Source organism: Falco naumanni, chromosome 3 (assembly GCF_017639655.2).
Source record: "Falco naumanni isolate bFalNau1 chromosome 3, bFalNau1.pat, whole genome shotgun sequence".
Classification (NCBI taxonomy): Eukaryota; Metazoa; Chordata; class Aves; order Falconiformes; family Falconidae; genus Falco; species Falco naumanni.
Window position 1 is genome coordinate 73,841,798 of NC_054056.1, and position 14,858 is coordinate 73,856,655.

Consider the following 14,858-nt stretch of genomic DNA (forward strand, 5'->3'; position numbering starts at 1 on the left):
CAAAATTGGTATAATGGTAAAAGAAACAACTACTTTTTGTTATTTTTTTCGTCTGTAATTTTTTTCCCAATACCTGAGCTTTCAAACAATTCACTGAAAATGAAAGTAGTTAACTCTGCTTTTGTGCTTAAGTTCCTGCCATCAGCTTTGCTCAAAAAACTTCTGCAGCCCAAAACAAAGTGTCTCTTATTTCAGGACTGCAGTAGTCAATGTGACATAGTCATGCTTTATTGTTTAAATTTGCTGCAGTGTGGCGTCAGCACTCACAGAAACAGTTCGCCCTGACACCAGTGCACATAAAAATAAAAGACAATGAGAAAAGTGGGCCATAGCAGACCGATAAGTGGTAGGAATAGTTAATAGGGCTTTGCTGATGGTAAATGTATGGACTGCAAAATATATTATTTCATGCAGCAATGGCTGAAGGTAATTCTGCTAGTTAAAGTATTTGTCTAGAGATAGACATTTACATTATAACACTACAAACTGGATTCTGTCAAGACATCTAAAACCAGACTGAATTGGTTAAGCCCTTTAGTCACTTTAAATAACAGGGTAGTGAAATCAATAAAATTACATTTGCAGACTACTCCATTTGCTTTTGTTCAATTGCTCTGGGATTCATTGTATATTAAGGCTTCATTTTCTCAAAACCCCCATTACTCTAGGTTGTGTTAGCTGCACATGTAGCTTGCATGCCCAGTATAAGAAGGATTGCTAAAAGACAGTCTTATAATTTGTTATTAAAACCTGGATTTTTTTTGTCATTACAGATTAATCTCGGAGATCTTGGGCAGCTATATAAAATCCGCATTGGCCACGATAACACTGGAAATGATCCCAGTTGGTACCTGGAGGAAGTCAGGCTTGAAAGAGTAGTACCTCTTTCTCATGAAGAGATTTGTCTCCCTGTAGAGTGCTGGCTTGCAGAAGACAAGGGTGAAGGTGATACGTGGAGAGAAGTGGCAATAAGAAATCCCACAAAGGAGCTTTTGCCATGTACGTATTCAGTATTTTAGATCATGTGTTCACTAGCCATATTCTGTGAGTATATGACAGCTTTTCATGTTTCTTCCAGGGCACACTGCCCAAAAGCCAGTGAAACCATAAAACAATGCCCTCCAGATACTTTCTAGTTCCACAGAGGCGAGAAGTGGTCATTTTACCCCACTCCTTTCCTTCCCAAAATCAAAATGATAGCCGTAGCCAGGGCATCTTACCCCTACAAAATTCTTGATCTCTCAGAGTGCCCCTTAATCACTGGCAAATACTGTTCTTTAGGGCAAGACATCAGGCAGGAAATCAAGGCATATTAAGGTATGTAATGTCATATGACTTCCAGTTCCTTTTAGCAAGTTTGGTATCATTCTTTCTTGTGCTGCATAAAATATTCTTTACTAGAAATCCATGACCTGAATCATCACGCGCACTTTTTCCAAATCAGACTCAAGTCACAGCCATTCACACAGAAGTTGTTAGCTGCAGGGTGGCACTTTGGTACTTCAAAGTTTACCACAGCTCTGACGCACTTTGTTCTCTTCAAGTGAAACAGGAAATAGCCCATCATATAAAGCTGTTATTTAAAAAGTCCAAGGCCTCTATGAAGGAATAAACACCCAATATAATAATTTAGCACAATGTTTTTTTTTTTTTAAATAGAATTCTATTTACATTAATAGAATGACAACATTGCAACTGATAGACAACAGTGTTTGACACCATTCAGACAAACTGTATTCAAATTGAAGGAGTGAATATTACAAGGAATCAATGATTCAACATAAAAAAGGGTCATCATGCACTTAGTGACACTCAAATAATTTCAGAAGAAAATATCAAACAAGTGAAAAACCTCAACTAAAGGAATATAAACCTCTGAAAGGAAACATCAGGACTGGTGGTGTGTGAATGTTTTTGATGGGTTTTAAGGCCAAAGGGGACTACTGATCTCTATTACAGAGGCCAGAAGATGCTGAGAAACATGTATGGGCCAGTTCACATTTCCCCTTTGCTTTTTTTTTTTTTTTTTTTTTTTAAATATTCTGAAGAGTGTTTAGTAACTTCAATAAGAGATTTCAAAAACTGGGACTGATCAGGATGAACCAGGCTGTATAATCATTAACATATTCCACATCCTACAGTGATTTAAGTATTGTATATTATGCAACAGAAAAATAATGTAGAAGCCAATTAAATGGCATGAACAATTTTTTCAACATCAATAACTCAAATCTTCATTACACAGTCTGAAATACCCATTCAAAAAGAGGTACTAATATTCTGGTAGATGCACTCCATTTGTGTACTTGAATGTGAAAAATTAAGTCCGTTCTATCAACGGCTGGGAATATACTTAAAAGAGCACTTTTACTTACTTTTTAATCGTAATATTACTGCATCTTTCATTGCCTTTGCAGGAAAATTATCTCTATTAAAATATATGTCTCAAGTTTGTAAGAAAAATTACTTTAGAAAGCATTTGGAAATTTCCTGAAATTGTAAGTTTTACAAATTAATTATTGATTTTAGGTACATTTAAATTGAACAATATAAACTCTGCAAGGCCTCCCAAGGACTTCCTGTTTATACTCTCAAGAACAAGCAAATGAAAAACTACCAATTTGCATTTCCCATTTAAAAGCTAATTGCTTACAAGTACTGGACAAACCATATTAAGTCATTTTCTCCAGCAGAACAAATGATGTACTACTTATTACTTAATGATAATCTGATATGATTCAGTAATTTATATCCTGTACTTTCAATTCAATCTGGTAGATTTTAGTGGTATTAAATTTGCTTAACTATAAAAGGGATGTGCTGGAATCTTTAAACAAAATGAACAAATATAAACTAAACTCAGAAAGAACAGTTTTTTAAATTGCTGTTCTTTAACACTTACTTTTTCACTCAAATTCTCTCTTAGAAAAAAAGTATATTTTTTTCTTTACCTTTTTTCTCCCTTTCTCCAACCAAACTCTGCTGTGGGGACCCAAAACCTTGGAGCTGATTTTTGTTTCCTTGTCTTTCTTTTTCGTAGCTTCGCTTCTTCAAATCCTAAGTTGTTTCCTGATTCTGTCAGTTTTTCTTTACCTTCCTGTCTGAAATCCAATCTTTTCCATCCAAATTTCTCAACTTGGTAACCCCCCTTATTTTTCTGACTGCCCCTCAGCTGCTTCAAAAAGCTTACACTAATCCGGCCTCCTACTGCAAGTGATGCTTCCAGTTCTTTCTCAGTCTCTCCATTGCACCAGTCTCAGCTTCCATACATAACTCAGGTTCCTTATGCCTCCAACGTATGTCTGTCTTTGTTTTCTCTTCTTTTCTTATTTTTCCTCATTGCCAAGTCTTCTAGGTCTGTGGCTCCTTTTAATCCTATTCTGTTTTTGTTGCTTTTCCAGCCCTGGAGATTAAAAAAATTTCACCTGATCTGTCTGTCTTCAAAGTTGTCCCTGAATTGAGGATGCTGTTGAACTGGATGATCTGTGGGGGCTACTCCATACTCCAACCTGTTTTTTTCTGTGATTCTTCTACCCAGTCTCACTTTTTTTTCGTGGCAGTTCCAGATATTTTTAATTAACCAAACTTTACAAGTATTGTATTGTTTATTTGTTGCCATTTTGATTTGGTTTCATCCTCTAGTTATGTTGTGATGCACAAAATCAAAGAATAATTGTTCAACTGTTTTCTAAGTGATAGGTATTGGAAATTAGTCATTGTGCCCTGAACTGGGTAAATCTTAAGTGTCATTCAATGAAAATAAGATAGAAGCTTTATCCTGAGTGCTTTTGATGTAGCTTTATAACATCATGACAACACAGGAGTGTTAGGGGAATTATGACTATATCGGGCAGTTCAATGTAGGTGAGGCTGCTGCAGCTGCACAGCCCCAGGTCCCAGGCTGAATATGTGTTCCCAGTCCGCACACGCAGAGAGAGCACATCTATATACCACATCTATACACAGGTATACATGGCCAGCTGTACAGTAACGCAGACACACAGAGCAGACACAGAAACATAGGCAGCACCAGCAGCCTCATCCCGCTCACCTCTCTGGCTGAGCAGGATGGAGTCCACTAATAGGAATATATATGTGTACATATATGTACAAGGTGGATGCTGCCAGCTGCTGGGCTCACACACTCTATCTGCCTGTGGATCCCAGTCTCCCCAGTTGCTGGCTTCTGGACATACGAGCCCTCAAGGCTGCAGCCCCGCTCCAGCTGCTGGTACAGACTATCTCACCCACACATGCACACAGGCATGCATGCACAGAGGTGTCTTGTCCTTAGAGACACACATACACCTCAGCAGGTCTCACCCCTAGAGACACCCATATCCCATGTTGTCTCTGGCAGCTGGCCAGGATTCCTGTGGTCCCTCCAACAGTCAGCTGTTTGTATGGTCTGGCACTTAGAGACATGAGCCTCTCAACCCTTGTACCACTCCACTCACTCACGGTGTTTCACTCCCTCTAGTATCTCCAGATGCCTTCATGCAGGACCCCAACTGGGTCCCAGTCCAGTTGCTGGTACTCAGACCCCATACCCACACACGTGGGTATGCACACAGAGAACAGAGAGTCCTTCACCCAGAAGAAGAGTTAGAAATCAAATTAATAAGAAGATGGGATGGACTGCACTGATCAGGTGCAGGACACAGCCAGCCATACTAACTAGCAAACTGTTGTGCCCAGCTCTTTTGATCTCCTGATCCCTCTATTTTCCCACACTTGTTGCTCCAGAAATCATCTAGATCCATCTCTTTTTCTGCCTTTGGTTCTTCCCCTAAACATCCCATAGTAAGTCCTGTGCAATCCCAAAATGCTCTTCCCCTCTGTCCCATATTGTGTTCCACACCCCTAGGCAGCAAACCCCAGCAGTCCAATAGATACTCCAGAATAGACTCATCATGATGGGTTTCATGCATCATGATGGGTTTCACGCCTGGACACTGGGACTGGGACTCTCCTGAGATGGCCATGTAGGGACTTGGAGAGAGTGTCCTTTCCTCTGAGTCCTTGGCTTCTCCCAAGCCCATCACAGGAGCCACCAGCCCATCTCCACAAACACAGGGGCACAAGGGCAGGTGGCTTGGGAGAAGCCAGAGCAGGGTGTTAGTTGGACTCGCCCTGCCCATAGCTGTCTGTGCCTCTTTGTGAGCGTGCAGAAGACCTTTACCCCACATCTTAACATGGATTAACTTCAGATGTGGCTGAAGTTTTGATCTAAAGGGGTGCATGACACAAGAAGTATTGCATTTTCTTACTGTTCTTCTTATGTGAACATAAACTTCAAATGTGAATAAAAATGGGGAAATCTGCCCTGTTCTTGTTCACTTAATTGAAGGAATAACTGTACTGATTTGAAATAAAAGACAAATACTGAGACTGAGGCAGAAAATATTCCAGCTCAAAAGATTTAGATTTCTTTTCCACTTGGAGAAATGTGCAGGCAAATACAAAAGTGTTAGAATGTGTAGCAATGACTCAAGCATTATCTCTACAAAATTTGTATCCCTGTTTAATCACGCAGGAGGCAAATAGGTAAATAGTCAAGCTCCTCTTTCCAATTGTAAAATTGATTAGTAAGAGTGTTTTTTCAAAGCTGATAATTTTCTTATGTGTTATGAAGAATATCCCCATATTTATCTTTTTAGAATATTGCTTCAAATAGCAGTAGTGGAGATTAGAAAGCCTGAGAACTGTGATTCTCATTGAAATCTTCACCTGAAGATAATGTTTTGTATTTATGTCTTCTCAAATAATATCTGAGGAAGACAGTCCCTTTTAACAAGTACCAGCCATTAAGAAATTGTTCCCTTTTAGCCTTAACACTGCACCAATCTGGATCTTTACCCTTTTGTCACGGTAAAATGCCAAATACTATTCCTGCAAACTGGGTAGTAAATACCAAGTGGTAAAATCAGATGACAGAGTTTCAATCTCACTGTTTGACAAATTGAGCCAAAATGACCACTTTATTCAAGTAGGTATGTCTGGAAAAATGGTAGAACCTGCAGCAGTACTGTGTAATACTGTTTTACTGTCTTGGATCACCATTGTTAAAGGAGGACTGAATCTGACAGTTTTAATATTGTGTATCATTTACCATCTCTCTAGGTTTTATGTTCTTTGGCCAATTTGTCTGTTTACACTAGCAGCCTGATGGGAGTGGATTTGCACAGTGAAGTGGTTGGTGGTAAAAATCCAATGAGCGAAGGGTCCAACATCCTCATTATGTGCATTTAGGGGGAAGTTACTCTGGGCTTGTTCTAGTCTGTTCCCATGGACTGACTGCCAATTTGTGGTAAGGTCATCATCCTTGTGTTCCTGGAACGTATGCTCTGGTTTGGCTTCATCCAAAAAGGATCTCATTTTTCACTCTAAAACCACTCCATGCTGCAAAACAGATAGAAATAAGGCCAACCAGGGGATCCAGTTTCTTGATTCAAACTCCTATGCTGTTGTAGGCACACCGTATCTTTAAGCTCAGACACATGTAATGCAGAGGAAGCTTATCTAATGTACTTTGAGTAATAAGTGATGTGTATTTATCTTGAATTCATCTGCTCTTAACTAGAGTTATAAAATAATGATTGTACTTTTAGTAGAATTGCTTTGAAAAGAACTGACAATGGGAAAGTAGTTTATAATGTCAGCAGTAAAAGACCAATATTTCTGCAGTGAAAACTTTCATTTTCTTACTCTCATCAGTAAATTATTCCTTAATTCTATTAGGATTATTTTCTTCTTCTCCCAAAACATATCAAAATATTAACTTAGTCTTTAATGCAAAGCAACCTGCTAGGCTTGCTTACTGTTTTTATTTTCCAAAGGGAAATGTCATAAGTCACTGAATTCTGTACATCACTTCTTCAGAAGGAAGTGAGAATTATATACTGTGCTTGTAGATCGAGGCTAAGCTAACTCTTATAATTGGTGAATGATCAGGAATACACCAATGTTCCATCTTGGAAACCCTGATTCAGGTGCCCAGGAGTCTGGGAAAAAGGGTTTTCTAATCTGTGTTATATTGCCCTTAGGATGCCCTTAGCTTACCTTTTCTTCATAACCAGAGAAAAAAAAGTCCTTACTCTCTCCCCTTTATTGCAGTTAGTTCATGTTCTCGTGTTATCAATAGATACCAGAAGCTGGAGTAGAGACTTAAAAAAACACCTGAAGCTTCATGATAACATCTCAAGACATAGCAGTAGTAGCAATTTTATGTATAAATTTCATGCTTTTACACTTGACTGCTCAGTAACTCCTATAGCATTTTTGATATATTTTGATATGCCATCTTTTTAACATTGTATACTACTTTTATGTTTGTCTTTCATGGAGCCTTTTAGAAGTTAACTCCTATAGCATTTTTGATATATTTTGATATGCCATCTTTTTAACATTGTATACTACTTTTATGTTTGTCTTTCATGGAGCCTTTTAGAAGCTACTCACCTCTGCCTGAAAAAATTTTACCTCTCTTTTTTCAACTGTTTCATCTGTGCATCCATGTCACAGAGTCTTCTGTTTGATTAGAGAGCTTATCTAAAATTTGAAGATTTCAATCACTTGTTTTCTGAAAAGCAATTTTCTTTTTTAGTGAGTGCTAGCTGAGATTTTTTTTCCTGCTATTCTGTATTAATTAATCCTTTTATACCCTTTATCAAAGTTACACTGTTTTTCAAGATATTTCTTCTATTATTTTGGTTTGCCCCACATTAGACATGTACCTACATGTGAATCTGAGGTCCCTCATCATGCTGAAACAGTGTTTCCTGACTTCTGTTAAGTGGATGGTTTTATGATATAGCTTTCAACTTTTTCTTTCCTTTTTTTTTTATCTATAAGCCTACCTCTTTGCTTTGTCACCCCAGTTTTCAGCTGGCGTAGCTTCAATAAATCAGCATGTAGCAAAATGAAATTACTGCTACAGAATAGAGAATTGGGTGGCAGAGTTCTAATTCTCAGAATTTTGGGATGGCTTTTTCTTACTGCTGTGAAGCAGGTCTCCATTTCAGCTGTGGCAGCAGTGGGGGCCATAGAGTAGGTCAGTTTCTCAGAGGAAAGTAAACCAGAGTCACAGAGGCTGATCATATTTTCTAGGGCTTATTATTTTACTCTATACACAAAAAAACTATTTTGTGAGCAATATACAGAAAGCTACAAACAGGCAAATTTTACACATGGTGAGTCTTGCTGTCGCAGCAGTACATTTGACTGGTGGGTTTGTTCTCCAGATTTGGTTGTATCTGTCCCCTGTGCTCATCAAACTACTAGTGCACCTTGTCTTATATGTTAAAGGGTGGCATCATGCTTCTTGTTCTTTTATTTAAGCAATCTGTAGCTCAGGAGCCATTAACACCAGCACCTTTTGTAGCTGTTCTGCAACCTGGGGGAACTGCTTAAAAAAAATTGAAAAAATTGCATCTGCTCAAGCTGCCCCGTGCCTAGGTTTCCACTTGTACAGAAAAAGTCTGTTTAGTGAATGTTTATATGCGTGTCCAAGCATTTCTCCATAGTGGCATATTTTAAGTAGGCTTGCACACGTGTTTTGGAGAATAGTTTAGTTCCTTAATTATTTGTATGTTTCCTATAAAATGCATTGTGATATATACTCAAATTAAAGGAAACGAACATTCCATTATTATCCTGATACATCAGCCTGTATTGCTAACAAATTTTGCAAAAATTTAAAGCACAAATTGGTCTTTTTATTAAGAAGGTTCCTTTATAAACAATGCAGATTGTGTAGCCTAAATAAATGCCAGACCTAATGTTTTTGAGATGGCGAGAGATGCATAGACACAAGGACCTATGGAAAATATTTTTGAGTTCTTTACATTTCGACATGTGCATGTTTTCTACTTCAGACTGAGTTATTTAGGCCTGTAGCAATAGAAAGCTGTATTTGATTAGATCATTATCATCTCTCTGGTTACCACAGAGATGCACAGTGCTACAGAAGGAACTGTAATTTATTTAACTGTTAATATCTTTGTGTTGTGTTATAATTATCTCTTACTCTGTTCTGGTGTATTCTGTACTTAAACCATTTGATTTGGCCTCCTTCCAGAAATGAAAAAACTCAGTGTTTTCTTATAATAATTTATTGTTGAAGGGCTTTAAAAATGTCTTGAATATGCTTTAAAATTGTGCTTATAGTTACTTAAATTTTGCAGTTTTGATCATGGGAATTACTTGTAGGTGTAAGTAATACAGATACTAATCTTTGTATATAAACACTCATAACATAAATAATCTATGCCCTTTCCTTAACTCCCACAGTCGTTTTGCTTTTTCAAAACACAATGTGAGTAAGAATGTAAAAGCATGGAGGAGATTTCATGTTGACATGTCCCTGCTTTTACTAATCTGCAATGTCTTGCTCCATGGGTAGTCCAGCCCTATTATTCAAACAGCTGGCCACAGATTAATGTAATCATTAGGTTTTCTTTTGGAAATGTGACCTCTTTCCTTCCACACTCTGAAAGATTTTGCCACTTCATGATCAGTGTGGCTCTTTGCTTTGTTGCACGTTTTCTTTTATAGTTTGCTGTCAACCCTTATCCTCTGTCCTTTGGCCAGTTTGCTGTTTGGCTTATATTCTTCTGTTGCTTATCTGCACATAGTTATGATTATTAGATTATATTGGCTATTAGGAAAAAATTCTTCACTGAAAGGGTGGTCAAGCATTGGAACAGGCTGCCCAGGGAGGTGGTGGAATCACCACCCTGGAAGTGTTCAAAAAGTGTGTAGATGTGATGCTTAGTGGCACAGCTTAGTGGTGGACTTGGCAGTCCTGGCTTAACAGTTGGACTTGATGATCTTTTCCAACCTAAATGATTCTGATTCTATACTAAGACTTATGATATAAAATGTTACTTGGATATATAGCTCAATTATGTTAATTATCATGTGCATTTTTCTTTGTTACTTTGTCATTCATATCTACAATTTTTTTAAACATTATTTTACGTTAAAAACCTTGAAACTGTTTTTTTGGAGGGGGTGTATGTGTTATTGACATCAATTATATGTCATGGGCTGTGTTGGTACATTAATGTATGGATGTGAGAGGCGCAATGGAGTTACAGAAAATAATAAAACTGATCAAGGGACACCACTCCTATTTTGAGTCACAGTTGTAATAGTGATAGTGAGTTGGAGACACTGTCTTAGTCAGTTTAGGATAGTTTTAAACAGATTAAAAGAGATATCCTAATTTGGTAAGCATACAGTCTATTCTTCAACATTTCCTTCCTATCTTTTAATGTATGTGGGGTTAGTTTTTCCCCTTAGGTATTTTCAGTATTATTTTAATACTTGTTAAGTTTCTCCACTGGGAATCAGAAATAGCTGTTCCTCAGTGATGGTGGATGACATGATGTTTGAGTTTACAAGCTGCCTTGGGGTCCAGTGAATTAAAAATTTATGGAAATGTCAGATTCTGCTAGCTGTTTGGTTGTTTAAGAGTAATAATATTTTAATTAGTTTTTGTAGAATATTGTCCACTGTCAAGCATTTTATTGTAATTTTTTTGTTTTCATCTTATTTCCTTCTGAAAAGTCATGTTTAATTCTGTTTGGTAGGGCTGCTACTACTTTTCTTCACTCCCAAGAACTATTATAATAACCCATTAGTGAAACAATAATCTCTTCTGTGATCTACTTCATACCAGCAGAAATAGCCAGCTGTGATTAGAATAGAAATACTCCATGGAAAAATTGCCATTAAGATGTAAACAGAAAATTTTTTTAAAAAGTCACAATAAGAAAAATTGGAATGAAATATAATAGTAAGTGATTACTACAAATATTTTCTTTTAAAGAAGTTTGCATATCTGGATAATTCTAAAGATAATATTTGTGTGGTGCCAAGTATGTTAATCAAGTAACTCTGAATTATATTTCCAAATTCTTTGAAGATAATTGTATATTTTTTGTGTGTAAGACTTTGGTCTAGACTAGAAGGAGAGGCATTAAAAAATAGTAGAAATATTTCAGCTGAGAGCTGTTTTTAAAAAAGTGTTCACATCCACTAGTGATAAATGTTGAAACTTTCAAAAGCAAGTTGAGTGTCCACTTGTTATAGAAGAGGGAGCCCATTCATCTTCTTGACCACCTTTGTGAGATGAAAATCTAAACCCAGTAGGATAAATGGTTGCTCTTCTTTTAAGATGAAATGAATGTTAATCACCTGGAAAAATCTGTTTTGCACAAATCTGGAGATGGAAATGCATTGGTAGCAGTGAAATATAGCTATTGTTTGAGATCATGACTTAGGCACAGTTAGGTGTTCTCCAGATAACTTGCCAAGAAAGACTTTGCAAATTAGGTCTTGAAATCATGAAACAGGGAGTGACAGAGGAGAGAGTAGCACTAGGGAACACATGCTTGATAGGCTGCTTTGCTGAACAATGCACAGCTATACTCAGCTATACTCAGCTTAATGCATGTTTTCAAACTTGCTCTTCACATTTTTGTGCAGAAAATTACAAGGTTTGAACCTTTAAGTGACAAATGCATGGATAGATGTTGCTACTTCCAAACTTGAAAGTCAGTATAGTCTTCTGGCAAAATTTTGATGAGAAAGCTTTTGAATCATGTGCAAGCTACAAGGATAACCTCAAGCTTTTTCTTCTCCTAGTGTTGGTGTATGAAGTCCATGTATACACGGGTACCAAACTTGGTGCTGAAACAGATTCTAACGTTTATATCAACCTCATTGGGACAAGAGGAGATGCTGGCAAAAGGAAGCTCCATAGATCTAAGAATAATGATGTAAAATTTCAACGTGGACAGGTGAAGTAAAAACAATGGTACTTCTGATCAATAAGAGCAAATTATGGCTAGCAAACTGTTCAGTAAGTGTAAATACCTTTTTATTTACAAGTTTTATCCTTGCAGTTTACCATTTTCTCACATATTTTCTTTATTCAAAATTACAGAATTAAATCATATAAATAATTTTTATCTGCTGGATCAATCATTTACTGAGAACATTGGATAGTAGAATTTGAGTACTCTTCATTATTTATATTTCACATATAGATAAAATGGTGCCAATAAAATTTTTGTTCACTGTGAACTTTAGAATCAAGTTCTAATTCCTTATTTGCAAGTATGTTTTCCAGTCTTGGTGAAGCAGATAGGGCTAGAAAATATAGAGATGATGAAATAATACTTTGCAACTAATCATTGTGTCATGTCAGAGGAAATGAATTCTGTCTCTGTGGAGTAATTTTAACATGTTATTCACCTTAGAAAGCTTTAAAGGATCCAGGACAAACATAAGACATCTATGTCTCTTTCGGAAAAGAAAAAAGAGAGAGAAAAGATAAACTATTCATTACTGTTATAGTCAAAGCAATAACTGTGTTCAAAACCTTTATAATTTTCCTTGTCTGGTTCCACAGATGGATATTTTCTGCATAAAGGCTGTCTCGCTGGGAGACTTGGAGAAAGTTCTGATTAGCTGTGATGGAGCTGGTCCAGGTAGGATTTAACTTCCTAGAGACAAATCTGTTTTCAAGTCCTTTTTAAACACAATGCACTTTATTTATATGGCATCCTTCATACAAAGTGTGACAGAAGGTCTTGCAGTGACAAAAAGTCTTCCCAGAGACTGGTCACTGTGATGAGATGGTGAAAAATAGTCGTAACGGACAGCAAAAAATACATGAGTTTAATGTCAAATACTGTCATTCCACTCCTTGTTTTCAAGTTTATTTATAAGAAAGCACAATTTATTTGCATATAGAAAACTCATGAAAGCATTTCTCACACAGGTAAAACAACCCTTCATTAGACAAACAATGAAGACTGGACAGAATAGAATTAAAGATACTCAACACCTGCTTTACTATCGAACAGATTTTGAGTAGTTACAGCATAATGCCCTTGCTGCTTTGGGCAACAGTAGAAGATCTGGTTATTTATTTAATCTGTGCAAGTCAGTGTGGAGCTGCTCCAGTGGGTGACATTGCATTCAGCTTGTAGGTTTTTCAGAAAAAAGAGAATTTTGTGATGAGTTGAACTTTTGGTACAGGCCCTAGAGGTATGCATTTCTGGAATGATGTATGTGAAGAGAAAGCTAGCATTTAAAAGCACTGAAGATGTAAATACTGCAAATATGTTTGCAGATTAGTAGCTGGGAAGAAGCTAGGTGAAGACAAGAATTGTTAAAGCAGATCAAGGCCACGCTGATATCAGATTAGAACAGCACTTTTACCCTACTCTGTTCTGAAACGGCCTCAAGCAATACCCATCTCGCTGACTGTCCGTCCTGTCTAAGGCTCTGAGCAGACTGGTGACCGTTACAGAAGGAGCCTTATGAGTGCAGCCTGGACATGGGGTGTGAACTTGATTCTTGTGTCTTTGTAGTTCTCCAGAGTTTGCTGCCTTCAGCAGTACGAATGACTGTATACCCGAAAGCTTCACATCCTAGTAGGCCAAGACGTAACACAGAAGGCAGTGTGGTGGAGCTTACCTTCACTCTATCCCACAGGATACTATGCCATGCTCTCCTCCCTCATCTCTCCTTTAAGAGGCAGCTAGCCATATCACAGAATCAACATTACAAATCTGCAACCAGACACAGCTATCTTAAGCTGCTCTTTGACAGTCGAGTTCAAAACCTGCATTTCTGGAGGATTGTCTAAACAGGACAATAGATCGAGTTCCAGCTATAAGAAAATTTATGCCTTGATAGTTAAAAGGATTGTGCATTGTACTTGGCACAGATAGATCTCACAGACCTCTTTTGAGCTGTACCCAAAACTAGTCCCAGATGAGCCTGGTCTGGGGCTGGGGTGCACAGTGGGGCTGAGAGCTGGGAAAGGATGGCGAGTGAGAGGAGAGGCCTTTGAGAGACTCAGACTTTGGGGGGTTGAGAGGAAGGAATGAGGGTTCCTTTAGAGGTGGGTCTGCCCTTTTTTCAAATCTTGTCTGAGTGGTAAGGCAGAAGGTCTTTAGTCTTGTTTTGGAGACTGTCTTGAAAGGATCACAGAACATCTGCTTTCTTTGGGGCTCTCAGACTGCAGCACATAGATCTTCCACAGCCACCGTGAATGAGGAAAGAAAAGGAATTTTGTCCTAGACAGCAAGGTTTTGGCATTGCTCAGGTGTAAGTCACTAGATGATGTGTCTTGCCTGCTGAATGGACCTTCTCCTCTATAGAAATATTCCATACACACCTGTACATCTAGGAGTGCCTTTCATCTGTTTTGGCCTGTTTCAAAGCGACCTGCCTGACTGCTGGAAAATCTTGGCTAGGCTAGTAGTCTCCTTCCAATGAAAGAGCATCTGAGGTAGACGAGGGTGACAGAAGGAGCTTGCAGGGTGTCCTGATGTGTCCTGGGCCTGAAATCTTGAAGGGGAAATGCTGTTCTGCTCCAAGCACTGCCTGGGCAAGCCCTCCCTATGGGACAGAGACTGCCACCTTCTAGGGACTTCTAGATTGTATTGCAGCCAGGGAGGCAGAGCATCAGGATAAACAGGACAGTTGTCTGCTTCTGACCAAAACACCCCTCATGCTGTTTTGCTACGATGTGTTGAGAAATACTGGTATGAGTCAGGCAAAACCTCATAATCAATATGACAAGTTATGAGTGGTGTAGACACAGAGAGAACAGTATATTCAAAAACAGCTTTGCAGGAGAACTGTACTAGTCACTAGGATAGTTATTGGGAGGAGATCAGCATGAATGTGCCAGTGGTTACTGCTGTTAGGGAGAGGATGGAGTCAGTAGCCCCACAGAAGTGAGGCTGCACAGCTCCATGCATGCCGGTCCCACTAGTAGCAAGGTTGAGTATGTGTTCCCAGTAGTCACACACACAAACACATTTAAAAAG

The 14,858-nt window shown here is 38.1% G+C and overlaps 1 protein-coding gene across 1 annotated transcript in view; it reads left to right on the top strand.

The window, feature by feature from the left end:
* The window catches only part of LOC121085629 (lipoxygenase homology domain-containing protein 1-like), a 144,372-nt gene that overhangs the window by 40,398 nt on the left and 89,116 nt on the right, over positions 1-14,858 (top strand). Inside the window, exons 11-13 of the mRNA XM_040588484.1 lie at positions 774-999; positions 11,653-11,807; positions 12,422-12,500. Of these exons, the coding sequence (XP_040444418.1) occupies positions 774-999; positions 11,653-11,807; positions 12,422-12,500 (460 nt within the window). The remainder of the gene's footprint in view (positions 1-773; positions 1,000-11,652; positions 11,808-12,421; positions 12,501-14,858) is intronic.